This window comes from Melampsora larici-populina (assembly GCF_000204055.1).
Source record: "Melampsora larici-populina 98AG31 unplaced genomic scaffold MELLAscaffold_59, whole genome shotgun sequence".
NCBI classification, from domain to species: Eukaryota; Fungi; Basidiomycota; class Pucciniomycetes; order Pucciniales; family Melampsoraceae; genus Melampsora; species Melampsora laricis-populina.
Window position 1 is genome coordinate 330,429 of NW_006768823.1, and position 26,426 is coordinate 356,854.

The following is a 26,426-nucleotide window of genomic DNA, read 5'->3' on the forward strand; positions in this document are numbered from 1 at the left end:
AAAAAAGGAGGAGAGGATCTCACGTTCTTCGCAATCGCAGGGGATGATGATATCTTTTCAAACTGTCCTCCACATTTTTGTCCCCTAAAGCCTCCTGTATGGGTAGTATTTCTACATGTAATTCCTGAATGTGTCTGCAAGTTTGATTTTCTGAAGTTCTTTGCCCCCAGAAAAAATTTGAGGGAACATATTGCCAAAATCATTCTGAATTTGATTGATGTACATGTAGATGGTATTTGACAAAAATTTCTGCCATAAACTTTGCCATATTCTGCCTAGAAACAAAGAATCAATCAAATTGTTGACTGCTCATGTACACACCACAATTACATATAGAAATACTGCCCATACAGGAAGGTTCTAGGGGACAAAAATGTGGAGAAACATGTTTTCAAAAGGAATATCAATTTTTTTGTGCATGTATATTGATGAAGCTGGAAGATATTCCAGAATCAATTCTTAGGTATAGTACAAAAATAGTATTTTTTGTCCGTGATTTTTTTTTCAAACCTCAATAACTCAGTCAATTTATGTCACAAAGGTTAATAAACTATATATTCTTGGTGGGGAAATACAGGAGCAGGTTTGTACAGGTTTATGATGCTGTATGACATCATCTCAATTTTGGTGGTCTCCCAACCACTTCTCAACAAATTCTCAATCGATGGATGTTATCCATTTGATATCCATTTCATAACTTTCTCATAACTTGCTCATAACTTGCTAGGGTCGGTGGGAGGCACTGGCCTGCCAGTGACTTGTGATTGGGGGCTGTGAGACCACATGGGTTGAGCCGCAATCAATCAATGCACGGGCTGGAATACTGTCTGGGTTGGGGGACGTGGCACAGGAGGTTTGGGAAAGGGATATGGATGTAAACACACGAGGATCTTGGTTTGTATTTGCATTTGACATAACAGCATCCAATTCCACTACTAATTTCTCCTGACACAGGCCCGAGGGTGGCACGTCCGTCACTCTTGAGCGTCGCCATTTTTTGACAGATCTGCTGATGAACTACCCGAACTACTAGCCGTCAACCTACTCATCCCCCCTTCCATCGCAGCAATTTTCGCCTCTAATTCTGCAATCTTCCCCTTTCCATTTCCTCTACTCTTGAACCCATCACGACGATCCTTTTTACACCAACGAGCTTGATGACCAGATTTTCCACATGTAAAACATAAATTACCAGCTATCGTCCTGTTGTACTCATCTGAAGAAATGTCGAATCAGGCGGAGGATATATCCATTGCGTTGGGGTCGGCCGGGCGTGACATCGGGGCTGGATCAGTGTGTTCCCCGCGTAGGTCGTTATCAATGGCACATGCGAGCTTAGTGATATCCTCCAAAGTGTCAAACTGGTCACGGATCATCGGTATACAAACGTTACTTTTCAATCCCTGTCGATAATGACTAATCAACGTAGGTAATTCCCATTTGGTTGCTGGGGCTAATTGATTGAACTTGATTGTATATTCAGCAGCTGATCGGGTTTGTTTCAAGGCACAGAGAGCAGTTTCGGCACGTTTCTGTCGGTCGGAGTCGAAGAATACAGGCTCAAAGGCGCGGGTGAATTCCATGTAAGTGACTTCATTCTCTTCATTTGGGTTGAGGATCTGTTGCAAGAATGGTTGAGCCCATTTGATAGCCTCACCGGTCAGATAAGAGATAGCAAACATGACTTTTGATCCATCGGTCTTAAACAGTGCAGAGTTCATGGCAATATAGATCCCAACCTGACTAGCGTAAGCCTCCGCCAATGCTCCACGTGTGCCGTCGTATTTATCCGGGGTGGCGACTTTTATCATATGGGGTGTCGTGGTGGTAGTTGCGGTGGTCGTCGTTGAGGTTTGTGCTGGTGCAGGTGTAGTCGCAGATGTTGGTGCTGGTGCAAATGACGGTGGTACGGTGGCAGTAGTAGGGTTTTGGCCGGATTCAAGTTGGGCAAGTCGGGCTTCAGCTTGCTCACGACGTGTGGTTTCCTGCGTAAGTCTTTTGTTCAACTCATTACGGCGTGCCGCTTCCTCGACTAACTGGTTGTTCAGTTTGGTCATTTGCTGAGCCAGACGGTTGATATCCTCGGTCGTAGCCATCGAGTTCGACTCTAGGCTGTCAGGTGTTACTTCGTGCCAAGACTCGCCCTCAACGGATTCGGTATCTTCGGTGGGAATTTGGAAGGACGGCGTGGTGATGGAGAGCGTGGAGGTGGATAGGATTTCTTAATTTACTAACTTCAATCTTTTTAATTTTAATCTTCTTTTTCTGAACTTTGTCTATCGTCTCGTATTTAAAATTTTCTTCTTCTTTAATTTTTACTGTTAAATTTCAATTATTCTTCTTTTCTTTTCTTCTTGATGTCCTCTCGGTCTGTTTCGAGTTAGATGCTACAATGTGTTATGACCGGCTTCAGGGGTCTTTCGTGGAGGCAACGGAGGGAGAGGGTGCTAACTAGTTGGTATGAATATTGTAGCATGAGGAAAGAGCAATACAGGAAAAGCTCTGAACAAGAGTAGGCTCAAGTGTCTCCTCTGTCACGAGTTGTGACACCTCAGTGAACCATGATCTAGGATCATAACACGCTCCTATGAAGAAAAAAACTTTCCGACTATTTTAACAAAGCGATTCATAAGCCTGTCTATCTCTGTGCACATGTACTTGACCCTCGAAGCAAAGACAAAGAACTTTCCTCAGACACTCTTCATAAAGCTGGAATTTTCAATCAATCCGATTGGCAAGATCTCTTCTTAAGGGAGGCTCGCCAATTCATTCCAGATGATAATGATGATGTTATCGACAACACCTCGGAAATGACTGACGAAGACGGACCTCGATCGTTCATCTCGGCCCCCAAGAAACGTTCAATGACCGATGAACTTGTATCGTATCTAGCAGATCCCCGAGAGCCAGGCTCTTGTAAACCATTAGATTATTGGCGCGAACATGATATGATTTACCCATCTCTTGCAAGGATGGCTCGAATCTTTCTTTCAGTCCCAGCTTGTAGTACACCTTCAGAACGGGCCTTCTCAGCTGGGGGCCGTATTTTAACTAAACGACGCCATGGTCTTAAATCAGAGACGTTTGAAGCTCTTGTATGCCTCAAGACTTGGAATAAGGTATCAACAATGGTCGCTTTTGTTTTCTCATTTTTACAACTTTTCAAGTTTTATGGTAGCTTATCAAGACGAAATACAAGAATGTAGTCTATTGAAATAAAAAATTGAAGTCTATTGAAATTAAAGAATTATAATTTGTTCTAAACTTGAGAAAAGTTGAGAAAACCTACCCTTTGCCCATATAAGCGGGTCAGACCGGGTCAACCCGAAGTCACCCATACTCACGCCGAGACCCGCTCGACCCGGTCCCATACCCGGGTTCGGCCCTTTTTTTTCGGGCCGGGTCGGTGCATTAATTATAACAACCTCCAACAACTTTTTCTAAGAAGAAGACTCTGACCTAAAACAATGATAATTTAATCAGAAAACAGAAGATGATGAAATGAGTTTGATTAAGAAACATTTAATACCTAGAACAAAGGTTCAATTTAATAGATGATACATTTAGTTAGTTAAGTTATCTTTCAGCTGATAACTGATCTTTGAGTCAACAAGAGACTAATTTTCTATTTGGTCAAGACATTGAGAAACAACAGTTAAATTCAGTAAACAAATATTGAGATAATGAAAAGATGAAAATTTACTTACTTCTCTTCCCAAAGATGGGGAAGAGAAGTCAGTTGGGTTGATCGAATGACATTATAAGTAATCTACTAGTCTGAATACTTTGGGGGAATACAATGATGTAATTCTCCTTTTGTTTCATGACGTATTCTGGTTTATCTTTCCGCACTACTCTTGTAATTCCTTTCTTACTTAATTTGTAACTTTTCTTATTTCCGTCAATTGCACACTTCAACAACAATGACTGAAGGCAGAAGTGGTGATCAATTAGAAGGAGGAGGAGGAAACTTGACTGGATTGGCAACCAACCTGACCAGCAATCCAGGTGGACAAATTACAGGATATTTGCCTGCAAATGTAGGTGGAAATGATGGAACACAAGACAACTCAGGAAGTTTTGAAAATAATGATGAAGCTGGAGATAATTAAAATGAGACAATAACAAAAATACAGCCATTCCGATATTGCTTGTTGCTCCATTTTGAAAAAGAAAACATGAAACCTGAGTTTTTACTCAATAAAACTTCAAACTTGGCTGTAATTCAAGGCAATACAGCCAAATTTCAGGTTTTAACCGGTTAAAACTTAGGTTTCAAGCTCACAAACTTTTTCTTTTTCAAAAAGGTGTGACAAGCAATATCGGAATGGCTGTAGGTCAGTATTTGACTATGATTTCTTGTTCACATCATGAAATAAGGCTGGTTTTACCTTGCAATATCACATGTGTATCCCCCCAATAAGCTTTTGATTCTCTTCTTCTCTCATATCCATGATAAGAAATTGCTTCCTTCTATATCTGTGTTTCCAAATTTAGAAAATCATGTTTTTGTTATGATTTCCAGTATGGCCAATACCAAAGTCAGACCGGCCTCATTTTGGTTATAGTTCCCACTGTGGCCAAGATTAGATAAATAATGTCCAAATACAGGAAACAGATATGTCCTTGGTATGAACAATGATTATAAAACCATGTTTTTAATAACACCTCCAAAGAAGAGAAATGATACTTATCAACCATGTTCTCTTTGCTTTTGTGGTGTGATTTATGACCTGGTGCCGATACTGACAATAGGGAGGTTCAAGAAAGCCTTTTACAGCCCTATCTTAAATTTCAAGTTGCGTTTGGGAACTTAAAATTATAAGTAGAATTTTAGGTTTGTGATCCACCTTTAGAGGTGGTTCACGGTTTTGCAAACACTTCAGTGTCCTTAAAATTTTTAAATCTTGTACCTGTGATTTTTGAAAAAAAGTGTTGTATCAGGTACAACAAACAAAAAACAAAATTGCTTCCATTTTCCTTTTTTTCAGCGCTGTCCCTGGTTTTTCTTTTTTTTCCAACCCTTACCTCTTTCATTAACAAATTCTCTGTAGACAATGGGTTGGAAGCCAGATAATCCTTAGGTTGCCCAGCGGAGCCCGTCCTCCTTTCCCATTTAATAAAGGACCAAGAATCACAAAAAACCAACTGTTGGAACCAGAATGAACAAAAAGGTTGGTTTGACCTGGATTTAAAAGCACTTAAATCGTAAATTTGGGGTGTTCGGCAATGTGCAAACCTGGATTTGAAGGACTGGCCGAGCTTAAAATGTGGGTTCGCCAGGTTGTGTCAAGGGGGTTTGCCGAACCCTTCTTGAACCGCCCTAATATGGTAGATCCAGTTCACATTGAACACAGTCATGTGAAGTGGTCACATAACATCTGTGAGTCATTTGATTGTGATTTGATTGGTCAATACAGCATCTTTCACAAATAATATCAGCTCTGGTGTCAGGAAGAAAGAAGTTGAAACCTAGCATGCAATTTCTGAAGAAAAGTGTAAATCAAAAATATAGACTAACATCAAAATGACCATTGGTACTTTTACCTACACCCTAACCCTAACCCTAAGAAAATTCGAAATGACGGTTTTTAGATCAATTGAAGCTCTTAGAGACTTATGTGTACTTATTAACTCAATATTATGTCATCTTATTTCAAATATATTCTTAAGATCATTATAGTTTACTTACAAAGTTATTACAAAAAGACAGAAAAAGAAAAGATAAGAAACATTTGAAAATATAGGTGTAAAAGTTGGAAAACGGTTTTTAGGGTATTGATAATTAATTTATGGGTTTATTAGGGTTAGAATATGAAAGAACAACATCTTATTATACAGTAACAGTTTTAATCTTGAAGGTTGATAAGGAAAGACAGAAGTTATTAGCAGAAAGGTACTTTTTCGAGGATGGTAAACAAGGGTTATACATGTAGTTTACATATGTAATGGTGGTAGTGATGGAAATTAAGGTTGCCAAGAGAATTTTCCGGGATTTTTAAGGTTGTAGAAGATGATGTCATATTACATGAGCAAGGAAAAGAGAGTAGCAGCTGTGAAAAGTGAGGAAAATGGGTGAATTTCGTCGAAAATGAAGGTTTTCAGCTAATTACATATGTTGAATGACGTCAGATTAGGTTGATAAATAGCCCATTCAACGCAGAAGAGTGTATTACATAATGTACAAGCTTTACCTCATCAGTAACGGAGGTTTATGTAAAACGTTATGAGGGAAATAAGAAATTGGTGTGAATCTTGAATTTACAGTCACAAGTCAACATGTAACACCAAAAACCTTAACTTCACAACTCAATATCTTACTCATCACTCATAAGAAATAGACCATATGGGTGTCATAAATGATCAGTATCACGAGGGATACAAGATGCACTATAGTAGTTCAAAATTGGACCCCATCTGAAAAACATTCGTAATCTCAAAAATTGGTTTGCAGCTAGTTTACAAGGTACAAATCACCTGTATTCATCTTAAGAAGTGCTGTACATTAAATCATTGTGCCATTGATCACTTTTGGCTGTGGAAATTACATCATACATTAGTAACAAGATCATTACATTGCGTCATTACATGGTTTTTAGGGTTCTTTAGGCGGATTTGGCTGGTTTTTGAGGCTGTTGACTATTGTAGAGGTTGTTACATGTGGATATAAGTACTCCTTGATGATTTTGGGATTGTTTTTCCCTTTTCTGCATCTTATACCTTTGTTGTAGTGTTATAAATCATCATTTATTTACTGTATTTGTACTAAGATCACTTAAATCCGCCCCTTCAAAGCAAGGAGAAATTTATTTACGTGTGTTAAAGACTATAAGTCAATTTGAGAATAATACTTAACAACAGTATTGCTAGTAATAACATAGTGTGTGGACTTTTTGTGCTTAAAATCTGGGAATATTACTACACAACAGTATTGCTTTATTTCTCTGGTGCCTTTATCTTTCTCTCTGTTATCACAAAGTGGGCAGCAAGTGCCCTTGTGCTGGTTTCTTTAAAGAAGGCAGTCTTTAGGCAACTTCTACTATATTACACATAGTAGATTATCCCTTCTTAGTTGTTGTAAAGCTCTTGTTGAGCTTTAAATACTACACTGTCTTATGCTTTTGTAGTAATGACACGTGAAACACTGCATGTACCCCTTTCATTGTATCTGGTAGTTTCAATCTGTAAGCAGAACAAGATACTTGTTCAATAATATCAAATGGTCCTAGGCACCGATGTTTCAATTTAGGACTAGGTCTTGTAGTAGAAACATTTTTGCTGTTTAACCAGACCTGATCTCCTATCTTCCCAGTCGGTGTTGGCCTGACTCCCTCATCAAATTGGTGTTTCATTTCTTCTTGAGCTGCTTCCAACAATTCTGATAATTTGGCTTGTACTTCTTTCAGTATCTTCAACCGTTCTTCTACTTGTGGGATGCACTGTTCACTCATTGGTACTCCTCTGAATGTTGGGTTATAACCGTAGTTAGCCTTAAATGGTGAAACTCCAATGGATACATGGTCTCTGTTATTATAAGAAAACTCAGCAGTGGGTAACAGTGATTCCCAGTTTGTCTGACGGTAATCCACGAAGTGTCTTAAGTATTGTTCAATTGCTCTATTCACAAGTTTGGGTTGACCATCTGTGCGTGGGTGAAATGCCGTTGATGGTAATAGACGTATACCCAACCTTGAGTTCAATTCTTTAGTCAGTTGAGATATAAAAATTGTCCCTCTATCTGAAACAATAGACTTTGGGTTCCTATGTAATTGCCAAACTTCTTTTGTCATGATATCAGCCAGTTTGTTTGAAGACATGCTTTCTCTGCATGGTATGTAATGTGCCATTTTTGTCAATCGGTCGACATCGGTAAGAATGCTGTCTTTACCGTTTGATTCTGGCAGTTTTGTAATGAGATTGTAGCTGATTTTGGTCCAAGGGCCTGCTGGGATGGGTAGTGGTTCTAACGATCCAAATGGCTTTTGTGTTGTGCTTTTGACTCTCAAGCATGAATCACAAATGTCAACATATTTATTTATGTATCTTTTCATTCCGGGCCATGAAAAGCACCTACGGGTAAGACTGAAAGTCTTTGATCTACCGGGATGTCCAGCTAATAAACTGTCATGTCTGCTTTGTAAAATCTTCAATTTAATGTTGTTGTTGTCTGGGACTTCAATCCTACCTTGGTGATAGAGTATTTTGTCTTTGACTTCGTAGTTTGATGTTGCTGCCGTAAGTTTCAATGAGATCGGGTTCTGGACTGCTTGTATGATATTCTGAATCCTATCACAGGTTTTGGTAGCCACGTTGTAGAACTTATAACCCAACAAGGGTTATACAGAGCTGGAAGAGGATAATCTACTACACCACGGGGGGATCCTGGGTCAGAAGTTGGTCCCAACCAGTCTGAAATCCGTCAGGTCGGTTTCCGACCCAAGACTCGCCCCTGGCCAGACTGCAGGCCACCCTGGGCTGGCCTTCACGGGCCGCCCCTGTTTAATCCCAGAGCAGCCAGCAGCGGGACTTGTAGGCGCGTCCTGCGGGCCTATAGACCGCCTGCTTGGTCCTCGCATGGTCAGCGCGAAATCGCGTGGCATCTTTCCAAAACTGATTGCTGAGCCAAGTAAGCGTGAGCAGAGACTTACTTTGCTTGCTGAGCTCATCCTCTGAATCAGTCTGTGTGGATGACGGGACAGATGCAACCAAACACCACCACATTACATACGGATCCTGAAAGGGCAACAACTCGTGGCCTTGGCGTGTTGACAGTGGCTCACTCACGAGTCACTGTCTGGTTTCCAAAAATTCTGGAGGGAACACTCATCGGCCTGTGCAATTTCACTGATTGCCAAAAGGTGAAATACCATGCAGCCTCTGATTGGATGTCGCGTGCCAAAGGTTGGAGGGCACACAACGTCCAATCAGAGGCTGCATGGTGGCCTCAACCCCTGCGTACGAACTTTTCTTGTGTTGCGTCCTCACCCCTGCGTCTTTTTTGTCTCTCGCGTGAGCTCTTCAGTTAAAATCCTGGTCCTTTGGTTTCTTGTGGAATCATCGTGACTTACAACTCTCAGTTTTGTGTATTTAGCTTGACAACGCAAGTGTGACCACTTGCGACGTCGTTTCACTGCGTAAGTCTGAACTCTCCTTACCTGCTTCAATTTTGTCCTTCAACCAGCTAATCAGTCTTGGAAGTTGAACTGACAGCTTTTATAGGCTCGTATACAATGAGGATTGTGGGAACTTTAAACCACCCCAGGTAGCCTTGAGGCCCGGAAGGGGAACGCTAGGAAACATGGCGAGGGGGCTCTTTCCATTGGGAAGATTAAGCCCCCGCGAGGTGAGTCCGATAAAGCCCCCCACCACATCCTTGATTCAGTTGACAAGCTTAGTTTTTTGGACAACAGCTTGATACCGTCGGTATGCGCCGCAAAGACCTCCTGGAACGTATCAGCCAAACTTGCGGCCGACGATGTCAAGAATCGACCGGAGAAATCTGTAGAAGAACTCGTGCCGTCCCAATATCACCGCTATATCAACATGTTCAGAAAGAAAAATTCGATGACATTACCGCCACACCGTCGTTACGATTTCCGAGTTGACCTTATACCTGGAGCCACCCCACAGGCCAGTAGGATAATCCCTCTGTCACCCGAGGAGGAAACAGCACTCAATACTATGATTGACGAAGGCTTAGCAAAAGGAACTATTCGACGTACTACTTCTCCTTGGGCGGCCCCCGTGTTGTTCACCGGAAAAAAGGATGGCAACCTTTGTCCGTGCTTTGACTACAGAAAGTTGAATGCGTTAACGGTTAAGAATAAGTATCCCTTGCCACTAACTATGGAACTAGTGGACAGTTTGAGAGACGCGGAGGACTTTACCTGTTTGGACATGCGCAATGGCTATAATAACCTGCGTGTCTTTGAAGGTCATGAGAAGAGACTTGCCTTCATATGCAAACGTGGACAATTCGAACCATTAGTAATGCCATTTGGACCGACGGGGGCACCAGGATACTTTCAATTCTTCATATCCGACATATTCCGTGAGAAAATTGGAAAAGATCTTGCTGCATATCTAGACGACTTACTTATATATACGCCGAAAGGGGTTGACCACGAGAAGGTCGTTGGTGAGGTACTAGAGATCCTACAAGCTCATAACATCTGGTTAAAGCCCGAAAAGTGTAAATTCTCAAAGAAGGAAATTGATTACCTTGGACTGTTAATATTGAAGAACAAAGTCCGAATGGACCCTCTCAAAGTATCGGCGGTTACTGATTGGCCAAACCCGAAGAATGTCTCGCAGATCCAACGCTTCCTGGGTTTTGCTAATTTTTACCGACAATTTATCAGCGGATTCTCTAAGATCACAAGACCTCTACGCGATTTGACATGTGCCGACGTACCTTTTGTGTGGACAGATAGACAACAACAAGCGTTTGACATTCTCAAGACGTCTTTCACCACCGCCCCAATCTTGAAGATAGCGAATCCCTACAAGGAGTTCATCCTTGAGTGCGACTGCTCTGACTATGCACTGGGAGCCGTGCTATCGCAAAACGATGATGAGGGAGTTCTCCACCCCATTGCCTTCCTGTCTCGATCGTTAGTCCAGGCCGAGAGGAACTACGAAATATTCGATAAAGAAATGTTAGCAGTTGTGGCAGCCTTCAAAGAGTGGCGCCACTATCTCGAAGGCAACCCAAACAGACTTGAGGTAACAGTTTACACCGACCACAAGAACTTGGAGACGTTCATGACGACTAAGCAACTCACGCGAAGGCAGGCCCGTTGGGCTGAAACTCTGGGTTGTTTTGATTTCCACATCAAATTTCGACCCGGCCGTGATTCCACAAAACCAGATGCGCTTTCTCGACGACCAGACCTAGAACCTTCAGTAAACGAAAAGTTATCCTTCGGGAGCTTACTCCGACCAGAGAACCTGTCCGAGGAATCATTCATAGCGGAGCTAGACAGTATTGAGGCTTGGTTCGAAGATGAAACAGTTGAGCATGATGACGTAGAGGCGTGGTTCGAACAGGATATCATTCAGTCTACAATCAAGGATACGGTTGAAATAGATGCATTAGACAGATCAGAGAACTTACCAATATGGACCGACGACCAAATCATTGATCAGATTAGAGAAAGTTCGAAAGCCGACTCAAGAATTCAAGGAGTGATGCACGCATTAGAAGGACCTACGGTTACCAAACTCGACGATGCACTAGGAGATTATGAGGTGCACGAAGGAGTCCTGTATAATAAAGGTCTGATTGAAGTTCCGGATGACAAAAAGTGCAAGTTCGAGATCCTACGAAGTCGGCACGATAGCGTGCTGGCTGGCCACCCAGGGAGAGCTAAGACACTTAGTCTAGTACAGAGGCAATATAAATGGAAATCGATGAAAGCTTACGTGAATAATTTTGTAGATGGATGTGGATCTTGTGCTCGCATAAAACCATCAAGTTTGGCGCCATTCGGATCACTCGACCCGTTGCCAATCCCGGCCGGACCATGGACTGACATCAGTTACAATGTGATCACGGACTTACCGGTATCGAAAGGAATGAACTGTATATTAACAGTTGTCGATCGACTCACGAAGATGGGACATTTTATTCCCTGTACTACAGAAATGGACGCAGGAGAGTTAGCGACACTGATGCTAACCCATGTCTGGAAGCTACACGGCGCTCCGAAGACCATTGTGTCTGATAGAGGTAGTGTGTTTATAGCAAAACTTACCGAGTCACTGAATAAACAATTAGGTATTGCCTTGCACCCATCGACGGCCTTCCACCCTCAAACCGACGGACAAACCGAGATTGTCAATAAGGCAGTGGAGCAATACCTGCGCCACTTCGTGAGCTATTGACTGGACGACTGGAACAAACATCTTCCATTAGCTGAGTTTGCATATAATAATGGAACGCACACTGCAACAGGATACTCACCTTTTAAAGCAAACTTAGGGTACGATCTGTCATTTGGACGGATACCAACAAGAGAAAGATGCATACAGGAAGTGGAGGAACGGCTAAAGAACATAGAAGAAATTCAGAATGAGTTAAAGGAAAACTTAAGACGAGCTCAAGAGGCAATGAAGAAGACTTACGATGAAGGTAGACGGCCAACACCAGATTGGAACGTGGGTGATGAAGTTTGGCTAAGCTCGAAGCACATCTCAACCACACAACCATCAGCAAAATTGGACCATAGGTGGTTGGGGCCGTTTGGCATAGAGAAGAAAATATCGCCTTCGGCCTACAAACTACGATTACCGTTAACGATGAGTAGAGTCCACCCCATGTTCCATGTATCAGTACTACGAAAATGCTCACCAGATTTGATTGAGGAGCGCCAACAGATTGAACCGCAACCCATAGAGATCGACGGAGGGGAAGAATGGGAGGTGGAGGCGGTACTGGACAAGAGGCTAAGACGAGGAAAAGCCGAGTATCTTATCAGTTGGAAAGGGTGTAACCAATCAGAAGACTCATGGGAGCCAGAGATCAATGTCAGCAATGCGAGGGACATGATCGACAACTTTGATTTAAAGTTTCCGAAGGCAGCAGAAGTTCACAGAAGAACGAGATGCATGTAAGAGGGGTAAAGCTTTTTCCCACCGGGTTTTTTAATGCAAGCCCCGGGGAGGAACGCAGGGCGGCGAACAGGGAGCCTGGGCGTAAAGGGGGGGATAGTGTTATGATCCTAGATCATGGTTCACTGAGGTGTCACAACTCGTGACAGAGGAGACACTCGAGCCTACTCTTGTTCAGAGCTTTTCCTGTATTGCTCTTTCCTCATGCTACAATAATCATACCAACTAGTTAGCACCCTCTCCCTCCGTTGCCTCCACGAAAGACCCCTGAAGCCGGTCATAACAGAGCGATGGCAAGTCGAATCGATTTGCTGTCAAATGAAGTCAATGACTTATACAGATACAAGATATTAGCAGATTGGAGCAGTATATAGAATCAAAGAAAGCTTGTTTTACCTTATTGAGTTGAGATTCCAGCCACTCATAAACTGGTAAGACTGCATCAATGCTTGTATAAGTTGATTGAGAGAGCATGTTTGTTGCTTTCTCAAAGGGTTGAAGAAATTGAACAAGACATCCAATGAGTTCCCACTCGGAAGGGCTGAGTGAAAACTTAGTCATTGAGGTGTCCCTTGAGCACTTCAAATCAATAACATCCTTCAGTTCGAGTGCTCTTTTGAGAGCATTGAGATCCGAATTCCATTGAGTCTCAACATTCCGGATGAGTCCAAGACGGCGACCGATTTCGGATTCCACAAGGGTTTTGAATTATTTCTTACGCTTTGGAGTTTTCATCACAGCTGTGATGAATGCCATGAGACAAGTCAGGGCTCCAGGAGTATCGACGTGATCAAACAAATCGTCTTCGAGCACATCAGCGAGGTTGACCAAGGAAGTTTTGCCAAGTTTTTTTGAAAAAACAGCCAAACCAGCCCGAGAAATGAGGTTAATGACGTGAGCTACACATCCAAGTAAGTTCTGGTCCTTTTGAAAAGATTCGATCTTGCCCGCAATTTCCCGTGCCATAGCTCCGTTTGTTGATGCATTGTCAGCAGTTATACAGTAGATCTTCTCATCAATCTCAAATTTTTTGAGACACTCCATAAAATATTTTGCAAGGTTAGCACCTGTCTTCGGTCCATCAATCTCTTGCATTGCTAAGATAACTTCTTGCATCTGATATTGATGATCAATCCAGTGAGCTGTTATTCCTAAGATTGGAAGATTGTTTGAGGATGACAATTCATCACAAGTAATGTTGATGGCGAGTGAATCATTCAATACATTTTTGAGAAGAGTACGGCAGACACGGAACTGGGTTTTCACAGCCTCCATCACACAATCGGAACCAACAAGGAGGGGAGTAATCTCCGGATTACATATCTTAAGGAGCTGTTTGAACTCAATACGATCCACGACCGTAGCTGGCATCTCGGCGTTGACAATAAGTTTGACGAGTTGAAACTTGAGAGACTCTCAAGAAAGCTTGGTAAGCTGAAAACCAAGAGAAGAACCATCAATAAAGTTATAAATATTTGATCATCTTGTGATTAAGGTAAGATACTGACTGTTTCAAGCGTGCCGTTTTGGAAATATGACTTGATTGCACCTTGTTGTGGCTCAGAATCAGGTGTAATCTTGTGTTGACGTTCAAGATGTCGGGCTAGAGACTTTGTACTCTGACTTCGGTCAGGAGTCATAGCAACTCCACACACATGGTTGCTTCCTGCTGGTTTGGCCACTTGGCAGACATACTTGACTGCACCATGAACTGTATCGGTCTTGAAGTATTTCCAAACCCACAACATCTGGTTCTTGGTGACTTTGACAGATGCTGATGAATTTGAAACTTGGGTAGATGCGACAAGCTGGGAAGAACTGGAATCTTTCTCAGTGTCAGACAGTATGATTGGACTCTGAGATGATGTGTGAGGCGACGAGCGGCGAGGGCGTTTTGGTGCCATTGTTGGCTAATCAAATTGAATTGTGTGGGGCTGAAACGTGCAAAAGCTGGGTATACAGCATGAAAAAAAAAATCTGCTTTTTTCAGCATAGCTGCGACCACCGGGCCGGGTCGACCCGGCCAAAAAGAATTTGGGCCCCGGGCCAATTTTAAATCTCCGGGCCAGGTCCGGGTCGGTGCATTAGTTATAATTGTGCTGAAGCACATGCTTTCAGGTGAATATAATTATCTTTGGGAAGAGAAAACATTAGTCTTTTGTTGACTCAAAGATCAGTTATCAGCTGAAAGATAACTTAACTAACTAAACGTATCATCTATTAAATTGAACCTTTGTTCTAGGTCAGAGTCTTCTTCTTAGAAAAAGTTGTTGGAGGTTGTTATAATTGTGCTAAAGCGCATGCTTTCAGATTCTTTGCATAGAACCATGATCAAAGACTTCTAGACATTCTTGATTGTACTCGCAGCTTCAGTTTTAAAACCCTTGCTAGTTTGAGATTTGGTTGATAACCTCTCTACTGATTGTTCAGGAGTTGGGGCTTGTGGTATCTTTGCCCTCAAGGCCTGTGGTTAAGTTTGGGTAGACATTTGGTGATTGTAATAGGTTAGAGGATATAGGAGGGCGGAGAATTTAAAATTTGATTGTCCAAGCTTTCCTTCTCTTGAAGTTTTATTAATTTGTGAATTCAATGGTGTTTGAATTGTTGTGATGATATGTTATCACAAAAAAAATTGTCCTTTATAAATTTTGCTTATGTTGAGGAAATTTTTTTTTCCCATCTTTTCTTGGTACCCTTTTCCCGGGTATCAAGTCTTCTCAACACATCTGGTCCTTGTTCCTTTTTCATGGAACTACACAGGTCCCGTAACCTGTTAAGGCCCTCTTGGCAAGCAAGCCTGCAAGAGAGGGACTTATTGGTTATGCACCATATTTGGCATGTGAGCAAAGAACTTTTGGCTGTGGAGTTTTTCAGCCCACCATAACTTCTTACCCTACAAATAGAAGCCTTTAGACCAAAGAAAGGTCCACTTTGCCCACTCAACCTACATGCAGAAAGGCTTGAAAAGTGGGTTCACATGTAAGATTTCAGCCTGCCTGGTGTGCACTTTTGACAGGTTGGCCAGCTTTTTCAGAAATCTTGGTTTTTTTGCTAACTTCAGTCTTCCATTGCTCTACAATCATTGCATCCAATACATAGCTAAATACATGAATTTATGCTGATTGAGCAGGAAGACAAGACCTCTCTTTGGTCTGAAGGCTGTCTATTTGTAATGTAAGAATTTATGGCGGGTTGAAATGAACTCCCCAGCCAAGAGTTTCTTGCTCATGCGTCAAATTTGGTGGATAACCCACAAGTCCCTCTCTCACAGGCTTGCTTGTCAAGAGGAACTTTGTTAGGTTAGACAGGTGCCATTGTTCCTTTGGGCACCTGTGTAAGGTAAGCTCTACAGAACACAAGAATCAGATTATGTGATGGCCAGAGGTAGCGGAACTTAAATGTTTGTTCAATGGATCAGTGAAAGCCAATTGTGTAGCATCTCAAGCCCATCAGACAATTTCACCATACCCAAATTTGCTACTTTAATAAGAAAGAGAAGGTGGGATGTACAACAAGTTATTTTGAAATTCAAGAGCACGTCTGGAGTGACCACTTTTAATCGCAGCGACCAAAGGTTTCATCAAGCCTGTGCTTCAATACCACCATCACCTAAAAAGACAAAAACAAAACAAAAATAAGTCTATGAATGTGAATTCGGTAATCGAAAACTTAGACTGACCTGCTTCACGCTTCTTGAGCACGATTTCACCTCCAACGGCTCGGCGCCAGACGTCCTTTACGTCGTCGGTGACAGTTCTGTCGACGAGAAGCAAGGTTAGGTTGATCTATACAAAGATGGATGATAAAGCACCTGACTCTCATGAAAACTCACTCGAAATGGCTCGTGGCATCATACGACCGAGTAATAAAAACATTGTTCTGTTGACCGGAAGCAGCAGGAACGTAGATCGGACTGACGGTTACAAATCTGATGGCAAACGATGAACGTGAGCAGTGGTCTCGTTTTCTCACCATGCATATATGGAAAATGAAATGACTCACTTGTCATGGATAGGGCCCAAAAGTTTGTAAGCTGGTTCCAGTTCTAGTTCAGGGGTAGAGGTCTCAACGATTGTAGAGACGATAGCCACGTAGTAATCCTTAGCGCAAACATTATGGGTCGAAGAGATAGCGGCAATATAGATGTCTGAATAGTCGAGAAATAAATGAACGCCGTGTTCAGTGCAGGGGGAGTGGTCTGAACATTTCACATACCGTGTTTACGACCGATCTGAGCTTGTGGAACGACGAGTTGGAGAGAATCACTCTCGTCTGTGTTGGGGATAGGGTGCTTCAAAAGGCAAATGGATCGGACCACCTTGCCTTCTTCCATGACCTGCTCGGTTTTACCGTTAAGGAAATAACTAGGATCACCAATGACCTTCTTGGCCTTCACTGTCTCTTCCCCACTCCTCACACCGCAAACCTTTCCATCAGCGTCATAAACAATCTCATCAATTGGCTTATCCAACATGTAAGTTCCACCGTAGATGGCGGACAACCGCGCAAAACCTTGAGGTAATTCGCCTAAACCATAGAGAGGGTAGATGAAAGGGGACTTTCCGTGACGAGTGACGGAGGTTGTGTAAAGCATGATTCGATCGTAAGTATCTCTTGCTGGTTTGGTCTTGTACGAGTCTTCCGAGTGGAGGGCCATAGCATGACCGATGAAGTCCACTGTAGCAGGCTCGAGAGAAAATTTGGCAAAAACATCCTGCATGGATGTCTTGTCAAGATCAATACCTAGAAGAACAACTTATCTACATCAGTCTGGTATTTATAAAAAAGCCTGCCAGTAGACTATGCTTACCGCTGTGAGTGGAAGGGTCGTTGGGTTTGTAGTTTGCTACCCACTCGAAAAACTTTTTGGCCCTCCTCTTCTCAAAAATGCCCATCAAGGGAGATGTGATGGCTTCGACTTCAGTAGAAGGAACCTTTGCTACCTTTCCGGCTGCCAATACATAGGAGCCGGCGATCTGCGTGTTGTGGTATGACAATGACGTCAGTTCATGATGGATGTGACCAAAATGTGAAAGGTACTTACCTGCTTGAACTCGAGGTAGCGAGTGACATCGGTATGTGCTAGGATATTGGTGAGCTCACCGTTGAACATCATGAACTGCAATCATCGGAAAGATCAGACAGTCAATGCTTGTTACTTGGTGCCCAGGTGATACAAGCAAGAATAAATGATTAACCTTAGGGATCAAGTCAATGGCCCAATCACGGTCTCTCCCCAACTCTTTGGGAGGTTCTTGACCAGGCCTGAACTTGCGGTAGAGCTGGGTGAGATTGAGCGAGGCAGATTCCGCGCCGTAATAGTCATTTCTGGGATGATGCGAAGTCGGAAGTTAATGATCGATCAAGGAGCCAGTTAAGTCACCCTGGAAAGAATGTATACCTGTCCATATGGAGGACCTTCTTCCCATCTACAGATAGTAGACCAGACAAGATACATTCAGTTAAACCCGTACCAAGGACGATGTAGTCATACCTGTGTCATTATAATGGAGATCAAGAATCACGTCGTCAACAGGCTATTTCAAGATGAAGAAAGATTGAGCATTGGGAATGGTAATGTGCGCACTCTTCATCCATGTTGTGTTGTCTTGATCTGAGTAGGAATAATGAGATGATGTAATGGCTTTCTCTGATGGTCGATAGTTTTGTAATTTGAAGTCTGATGCTGCTGAATGACGATGATGAAACTGAAGGAGCTTCTCAATCGGATCGGTCACCTCGAATACCGAGATGGATCCCCGCGAACGGACTTTGGTTCAATCGAATGGGACCGATCAATGCCGTCATTCACATTGTCAACTTTCTGAGCCATTGGATTCCAAATGATATTTCCTGATATTTCAAATCTGCAAGTCGAGAGTCTGAGACCTCCAACTAGTCAGTACATGGCTATCTCATGAAGGCAAATGACAAACGTTCATTTTGATTGATATTTGACGATTCCAGTCATCTCCTACCACCTCAATAGAATTCGAATGACACGATCGGACACCAAGATATCGTATATACATCAAAGACACAAAACATTCTGTAAAAATATTTGTTCACGGTGTTGCTCACACTTTTTGCAATCCTTCACACTTGTGAAATACATTATGATTTATATTATCAATCTTATCACTATACCTGGCTTCCTATATCTTGTTATGAAGCCATCAAGATTCACAATTTATATGTATATGCTGAGCTAGAGTCCTATTGTCTTTTGATGATCAATGACAACGTGATCACCAAGATGATCACTCAAAATTCATTTTCTGAATCATATATGATCTTTTTAGCATCGATATGAGCCTGAATGCAGCTTCACAAGTTGGTTTTTGAAAATAATCTGAATCTCAATACTTATATAAAACAAGCTTTGTCCTTTTTACAAAAAAATCTGATTTCTTTCACAGTCAAAGATACCCTAAATGAGAGACGTGTTACTTTCACTCTACTTACAACCACCGAGCTCAAGCTGGATAAAACCGGTATGCATCCAAGATGAATTAAAGGAGAGTACTCCATCCCATAAGGAGGGATGTTGCCAAGATTGTGACTGTGAGCAATAATGGATGTGTAGCTAAGGAAGACCGTGAAGCCTTTTGTCGTGGGAAAACGGATTGAAGAGTCAGATACTTTCTCTTGTGAGAGTCAGTCAAACAGAAAGCTACTTACATCGCTCGTAGGATCATCAATGGAAGGATCTACATCATCAGGTGGTTTGAAATCACTTTCAACTGGAGGTTCAGGAGTGTTTGATGGTGTTGATGGGCTTTCTTTGGGTGGTTGAATATCTGGCTTGTCTCCACTACTGACTTCTGGAGCCTGAGGGTAGCCTCCTGGTTCTTGACCGCTACTCACAACTGGTGGATCCCCACTGCTCACTTTTGGTTCATCACCTTTTGGACTTTCAATACTTGGTGGTGGTTCATCTTTCTTTGGTGGTTCTCCACTGCTGATACCGGGTGGTGGATCATCTTGCTTTGGCGGTTCTCCACTGCTGATACTTGGTGGTGGATCAGCTTGTGGACTTGTAGGAGTTGGTGGTCCTCCTGGGCTGGGTTCACATCCGCTACTGATGGGTGGTTTGTCTCCTTTGTGTTTCTTTCCTTCTTCTGGACAAGGTTTCTTTTCGGGTGGTTTATCACCTTGTGGACTTGGTTGATTTGGTGGTGGTCCTGGGCTTGGTTCACCACCGCTGCTCACTTTTGGTGGACCACTTTCTGGGGCTTTTGGAGGAGGACTGGGTGGTTTGTTTTCTTTTATTGGCTCATATCCACTGCTGATTGGGGGAGGCTCCTTTTCCGGAGTTGATGGTACCCCACCACTGCTGACAGGTGGTGGTGCGCTAGGTGGCACTGGTGCTCCAGGGGTCGGAGAAGTTATGCTTGGTTCATCACCGCTACTGATTGGTGGAGTTTCTTCTTGAGGTTTGTCATCTTTTTTAAGTTTCTTTTGTTCTTCTGGACAAGGTTCCTTTCCTGGTGGTTTATCACCACTACTGATAGGAGGAGGACCTCCATCACCGCTACTGATCTTTGGTTCTTCTGGTTCTTTTGGCTTCTCAGGTGGTAAACCTTTGTCAGTAGAAGGGTATGATGGATCTCCAGGACAGATACATCCCTAATTTTGGGCAGATGGATATTTAATGTTAGCATTTTGAAGACTTTCTTCCCCTGTTCTTGAGTAAAGTCAATCGTCCCTACCTGAGCAGTCATGCTGCCGGACATGGAGCCAGATGATTTTGCGGTCATGCTGGTTTTGATGGAAGCCGATTTAGAATCTCCTGAGCCTTCTCCCAACGCGGATGGCGACGTACTCGCTAGCAAAGGGACTTCTCCTGACATAGGCTTGGTATCCATGTTACCGGATGGAGGTTGAGATATGGTATGATTCACATGCGAGCTTAGATACACTAAGAGTGATCCTATCTTGATAAACTTCTGGTTCATTGTACTTTAAATTTGATAACAGAGAAGAATATGAAATTAGAAGTAATCTACCCTCCAATGGGTTTTGGCTGGTACTGGTACGTTGTGTGCTGGTACTGGTAAATGTATAGTTTCGATCTGCGGAATAAGTTTGCTGAGTGGAAGAGGAAATAAAATAAAATCTTACTAGAAAAAGAAAAATTTGGGGGACATGCACAAGTCAAGCTAAGAAAGTGATGGGTCTTATTCAATTCTCAAAAACCTTTGATTTGGATTCGTCCAGGCTTGAGTTATATCGAAGAAACCGTGAGTCAGCGGGAATCCTTCCCGCCCTTATTTTTCAAAGACAGAAGAATCTAAATGAACTTGAAATGTTTATATTTCCTCGAGATTGCACGTATCACCGACACTTTAGTTCGTTGATGACTGTTAGGTTGAACGCAATTCGTTCCACGGTATCTGAAGGAGCTTCGCTTCGTCGAAGGCGTGAGCAACGTGTACCTCATGATCGTGTTTTTGGTGTAAACTCGTTTCACCTCACTATCAGCTTCAACGACACATGGGTAGCTCAGTCAAATGTTACGCCGGAAAGCTGTGCTGTGTTCGCCTGGACGGTAGGACGGTCTAGAACCTCACAAACTCGACGGGCGGAGATTCACCATACGTCATACGTGATTTTGACGCTCTAACCCCAAGGAAGATTCGTGAAACAAATAACAAAACTGAGTCCTTGAAGGGCTAACAACAAAGTAAGATCGACGTATTGCTTATAAACTGCTTTCAATACCTGATGATGCCCATGGTAGAGTTTCTCACAAAGGCAGACGAAGCATGTATGATTCTCTGGGACTTGGCTCTGATCATAAATAACTTGCCTCAATACTTTGCACGAAACCACCTCATCAGAAGAAGAAACTAGTTTGTCTTTCAACATTCCTGCCATACTTGAGTGATTTCATTGAATGTTTCTCATAGAAACTGGTAACGAAATCTGCAATCAAAATTAGTGAGAGGGAGGCTTTCACAATGACCTGACCACAGTGAGAGGGAGGCTTTCACAATGACCTGACCACAGCCTGCCAGTCAAATCTAGATAGCTTGAGAAATTGTATAAATATCAAAGCAAATTGTCTTCGCCAAGCCAATCACATCCGTTCTCTGACTCAGGGCGTTATCAGGACCCCGGAGAGCTCCTATCGAGGCATACGATGTAAAAAAATTTCTTACACTACATACCCTTCATTGGAGTTTGAATTCATAAAAAGTTGATACATCTCCTCGCTCTTTCCTCAACAAGGCCCAGCCAGAAGCAAGGGACTTGGTCAATTTTGGATTCCATAGCAAGACAAATGTGAAGACTTGTTACAAGCTATGAACTTCACAGCAATTCACAGCAAACATAAGGAAATAAAATCTTTTACATCGTGTGCCTCGATAGTAGCTCTCCGGGGTCCTGCGTTATCCCTATGATATTGTTGGGCGGCATCATCTCATTCCCGGACTGCCACCTCTTCATAAGAGTCTGAAGGGGAAGCCCAATAGAAAACCTGCAACTTGTGAAATGGATCCATAAAGAATTATACAGTAATTTTTCTTCAAAATGACATTGCAAGTCAAGGATCCAGTGGCCAAGGCCCAGCAATCCACACACCACACTATGTTCACATGTGCTCATGATATCTCATTATCCTCTTGAGCTCATGCACTCTAATTGATTTTCTTTTAACGGCAATGCAACCCAAAATCTATCAGACTCTCACACAGGCCAAGTTAAGTGAAGCTGGTGTTCAGGAGTTCCTCATTCTTCATCACCAAGATCGGTATCATTCAGGAATGGTACAGAAGCTTGATCCAAAGCATTCGTACCTCCTGGATATGGAGATCGAGCTTTGTGGCGAGATGCATGTTGACGTCTGATGGCTTCCTCTTCTTCATCAAGATCAAGATCAAGAAAATATGAGGCATCTCCCTGATTAGCCGCATTTTCAAGATCGATAGGTTTGATACTACTAAAGATATTTTTACCACTCCTGAAAGGGTAACAGCAAATGTGGATGATATGAATGACTGTTTTTTTTGAAAATTCAACGGAAAATTCTCAAGTGATAAACAAAACTCACCTCCTTAACATCAATGCAAGCCTGGAAAATTGAATTCCGTTTCGGATGACGAGCAGAAACGTATCAAAGATTTCCTCCTTCTTGGCTTTACAACCTTGAAAGAAAATCACGACCAGTGTGACCAGACAAAACAAAGTGATCGCCAAATCCAGCCAGTTAAACGGCGACTTCCAGAATTGCTGTTGGAGATCAATAAAAGTTGTTACAAAGACATATATGAGAACTCGTGAGTATCAAAACAAACTTGATTGGAATCGGCGCTATCGAGATCACACACCTTTCCAAAGGCAACCAATCTAATACCAACTTCAAGGATCATAGCTGAATTGATGATAATCTCGAGCACGTAAAACGCCAACGTTGGGCACTCTGAGAGAACTGACAAGATCACCGTTGTCAGCTATCCTTCAAGAAACAACCGGTAGCAGTCGCACAGCAATATTAGTGAAGATCTGATCATTCAACGCGAAAAACTTGACAGTTTCAGTAAACTTACGGATAGGATAGCCATAGACAGGTAGAGATAAATGTATCCTTGGCTAAAGACAAATCGATTGGCAATTCCTTGAATGAATTCCTCTCGTGATAGATAATAATGTGAGCGCGAGGGCCTAAATACCCAATGAATCCAGCGATGATCAGACAGAGGTATCAAGGATGTAGATGTTGACTCCTACTGCAAAGTCTGACATAACTCACGCTGGAGTTGAAGAATGGCTTGTGATATTTGATGGTGGGATTGAGCCATCGCCGAGCCTTGGAGAGGAATCAGTGTACTGATTTTGTTCGGATGAAGGTCCTAATGAGTTCATGTTGATAGATCGATGATAGATAGTCGAGCTCTGTAAGGTAGTGGTGGTGGTAGCACTGGGCTGAAAGTGACTTGAGCTTGTACCCTCGAGGGGGTCCGCCAGATGACGGGAGCGTTGCAAAGTCAGGATGAGTAGATATAAGTAATGCTTCGATCTATCGAGGGTTCAAGAGTTTGACGTCAAGATTTGAAAGCCAGTAATGGCATAGATATCAGATTGAGAATTGCTGAGTTGATGAGATGTGAGATGATGACGATGACGATGAGGGGAATCAAGAAGGATCGTACAGACCCCGAGAGTCATCGGGTATCAGAGCTGACCCGACATAGCTCGGACAGTATCCCAGTTGATTCCAAGTTCCATTGAAACATCATGAGTTCGCTTTGGGTGGTGATCAAACCAACATCATGACACTATTGATATATTGGTTAATAAAAGATGGCATCATGGCACCAGAATTTGGATATTTAGGCGTGTTTTTTCCTTGGAACTACAACGCTTTCCGCCTATGTGACTCCATGCTGGCAGGCTCAGTGAAAGCTTTTCTTGCTCAACAAGCATTTCTTAAAACCGTGCCCTCATGCTTTCAGCCTGAAGAGGTAGTACCTCATTACTTTCCCTTGATAGGCGACGGAGTAGTTGGCCTCGCATATTTCTAGGTAGGAAGCTGCTCTAGTATGTAGGCAAAAATTACCTACCTTCAAGTGGTGCATTTCATCATGTTGAATTAAGTACGTATGTCCCGCATGGTATCAAATATTCATGATCCGAATAGCAGTACATTGAAGATGGGAAGAGAAGCCTGGAAAACCCAGAAAGACGCAGTGCTTTGGGTAACACTACTCTCTCATAATGAGCTGTAGAACTAAATCTCATCAAGGTACCTCATGACCATGAGAGTCATTCAAGTTTACCTAAGATGACATAAAATTTTACACAAATTTCTCTCCTATAGTTTAACGGTATGGGAACCAATCGTAAGACGTATACGGTGAGTGAAGAATCAGAATCAGGTTGAAAAGGTTCGAATGAAATTTTTGTCAGCATTCGATCAATAGACTTGCAAATCTATCTTTACAAGAATGAGAAATCATTTGAACGGTTTTGTTGACCACTCACCATGACCGCTGCATAACTTGATATGTATGGCAGCAATGCAAACACAAGCTTCTACTAACACACTCAGTACCCATTTCGTCTCCACTTCAAAAACAAAATATGTAAAGAAGCTTAACCAAAAGAAGGTGTACAAGATCGAAAGTTTCTTGTTTTACTTATACAAAATTACAAAAAAGATTCAGGAATGGTTAAAAGGATGATGAGATTAGAACTGAATTGAAACTCTTCAATCTTCTGAGAACTAAATCAAGAAGAAAAAAGAAAGAATCACCCAAATGGATTTGAAACTGATGATTTGAATTTTGAGAAACTATGTACACTTTGATTTTCTTCACAATCCGTTCTCTATTTCTCACACATCCATCATCCAAGGGAACAAAAATCAAAATTAATCCAAAAAAGAAAACAGATCAAAGCTTTGAAGTTTTGCATAATTAATCTCATCGGTTCAACTTCATTTACATTATTATTTTATCAGTACTTCATTCGACTCCTTCGCATCAAATTGATCATCATTTACTTTCAACTCAAAGCTTCGATTTCATTCGGAAATCAAACATCAACAGTTTGATCGAACTTCAAGATAATCCATTGAATATAGACCCATCAAGATTCTTAGAGAAAACTAATTCATCATCATCATTAAAATATGTTATACTCAATCCTTCAAGTCCGAATTTATATTTCATTCTTGATTACCTTACTCTTCTCTTCAGCATATGGACAAAATGCTGATCAAGTGATCACTTTCACCCGAGGTAGTTCTGTGATTTATTACACATTTACGTGAGTGATCTTTACTCTGACTCTTTACCAATTGGATTCAAGATACTAATCTTCTCGAAAACTGTTTTGACCGAATCGAATTTTGAAATCTGTCAAGTTCACCAGCCATGAGTTATAATCCGATCCCAACTGGAACCATACCAAACGCATTAGAATATTGGAATAGTGTACATGGTAATAATCCTGATGCAACACCTGGAGCAACTACAAAAGATAATGCAAGTAATTCAGATGCTGCAAGTTTTAGGATCGCTAGATTACATGAATTGGCTTGGACAGCTTTCACAGTGATGGTTAGTATCTGTTTAGGAGTCGCAGCTGTTGTGGTTGTTTAGATGGGTTTCTTTAGGGTTTCTTTGGGGTTTCTTTGTTTATTTTTGACTCGAGTTTCATTTATCATTCTTGAGACTTTCATTTCTTTCTTTCTCTCTCTTACATCATCAACATGAAGAACTTAAACATGGAATCTCCTGGAATCTCTTTATCTATCGTATTGACTCAATCATCACTATAGCATTTATCATCATCTTGTTTATAAACGTTTTCTTAACTCTACATATTAATTTTGAATCATATTATACTTGACTCTTTGTTTAGGCTTTGTCTTTGATTTCATTTTTGTTTTCAAATTGAATGTTTATTATTATTATCATCATCATAGAACGTTCTCAAAACTCTTGAATTGACGGATATAGCTAGTTTATCTTTCAGACATCACTGTTTCTGTTCCACAAATCTGATTCTGGCAATACATCTTAGTAGGTACACCAATCGGGTTAATGAAAGAATCAGTCACTTCACAAAAGCAGTTTGATTGAATTTTAGAATCCTATATCAGTTCAAATTTGATTGATGTGGTTAAGAAATTCGATCAAAGAGATCAAGCTTTGTATTCCGAAATCTTAATTTTTGAACTTGTTTACCAAAAAAAGTAAACCATTGGAAGGAAGTCCAAGTAATCTTTTCATGTTATTGACATTTGATCTGATTTCTAATTTGCTGAATATCGATTTCTATTGACGGTATCTTTTTTGGTGATT

General features: G+C 41.8%; 5 protein-coding genes across 5 annotated transcripts; 2 read left to right on the forward strand and 3 right to left on the reverse strand.

Moving 5' to 3' along the window:
• Positions 1–3,923: 3,923 nt before the first annotated feature.
• On the forward strand, positions 3,924–5,531 carry MELLADRAFT_93320 (uncharacterized protein; the record flags this gene model as incomplete). The annotated part of the gene is made up of 4 exons (XM_007416295.1): positions 3,924–4,077; positions 5,085–5,174; positions 5,336–5,383; positions 5,443–5,531. 4 exons carry the CDS (start codon positions 3,924–3,926, stop codon positions 5,529–5,531), a joined length of 381 nt encoding a protein of 126 aa, XP_007416357.1.
• Positions 5,532–15,983: 10,452 nt separating this feature from the next.
• On the reverse strand, positions 15,984–18,302 carry MELLADRAFT_79255 (uncharacterized protein; the record flags this gene model as incomplete). Its single annotated transcript, XM_007416336.1, has 10 exons — positions 15,984–16,221; positions 16,292–16,368; positions 16,445–16,540; positions 16,615–16,759; positions 16,828–17,355; positions 17,423–17,588; positions 17,657–17,731; positions 17,811–17,940; positions 18,014–18,106; positions 18,200–18,302. 10 exons carry the CDS (start codon positions 18,208–18,210, stop codon positions 16,193–16,195), a joined length of 1,350 nt encoding a protein of 449 aa, XP_007416398.1.
• Positions 18,303–18,876: 574 nt separating this feature from the next.
• MELLADRAFT_67876 (uncharacterized protein) lies at positions 18,877–20,570 on the reverse strand (the record flags this gene model as incomplete). Its single annotated transcript, XM_007416335.1, has 4 exons — positions 18,877–18,927; positions 19,078–19,257; positions 19,294–20,241; positions 20,325–20,570. 4 exons carry the CDS (start codon positions 20,568–20,570, stop codon positions 18,877–18,879), a joined length of 1,425 nt encoding a protein of 474 aa, XP_007416397.1.
• Positions 20,571–22,128: 1,558 nt separating this feature from the next.
• MELLADRAFT_73199 (uncharacterized protein) lies at positions 22,129–23,725 on the reverse strand (the record flags this gene model as incomplete). The annotated part of the gene is made up of 5 exons (XM_007416334.1): positions 22,129–22,579; positions 22,670–22,848; positions 22,947–23,069; positions 23,166–23,280; positions 23,369–23,725. 5 exons carry the CDS (start codon positions 23,479–23,481, stop codon positions 22,348–22,350), a joined length of 762 nt encoding a protein of 253 aa, XP_007416396.1.
• Positions 23,726–25,249: 1,524 nt separating this feature from the next.
• On the forward strand, positions 25,250–25,721 carry MELLADRAFT_111912 (uncharacterized protein; the record flags this gene model as incomplete). The annotated part of the gene is made up of 2 exons (XM_007416296.1): positions 25,250–25,386; positions 25,484–25,721. 2 exons carry the CDS (start codon positions 25,250–25,252, stop codon positions 25,719–25,721), a joined length of 375 nt encoding a protein of 124 aa, XP_007416358.1.
• Positions 25,722–26,426: the final 705 nt, after the last annotated feature.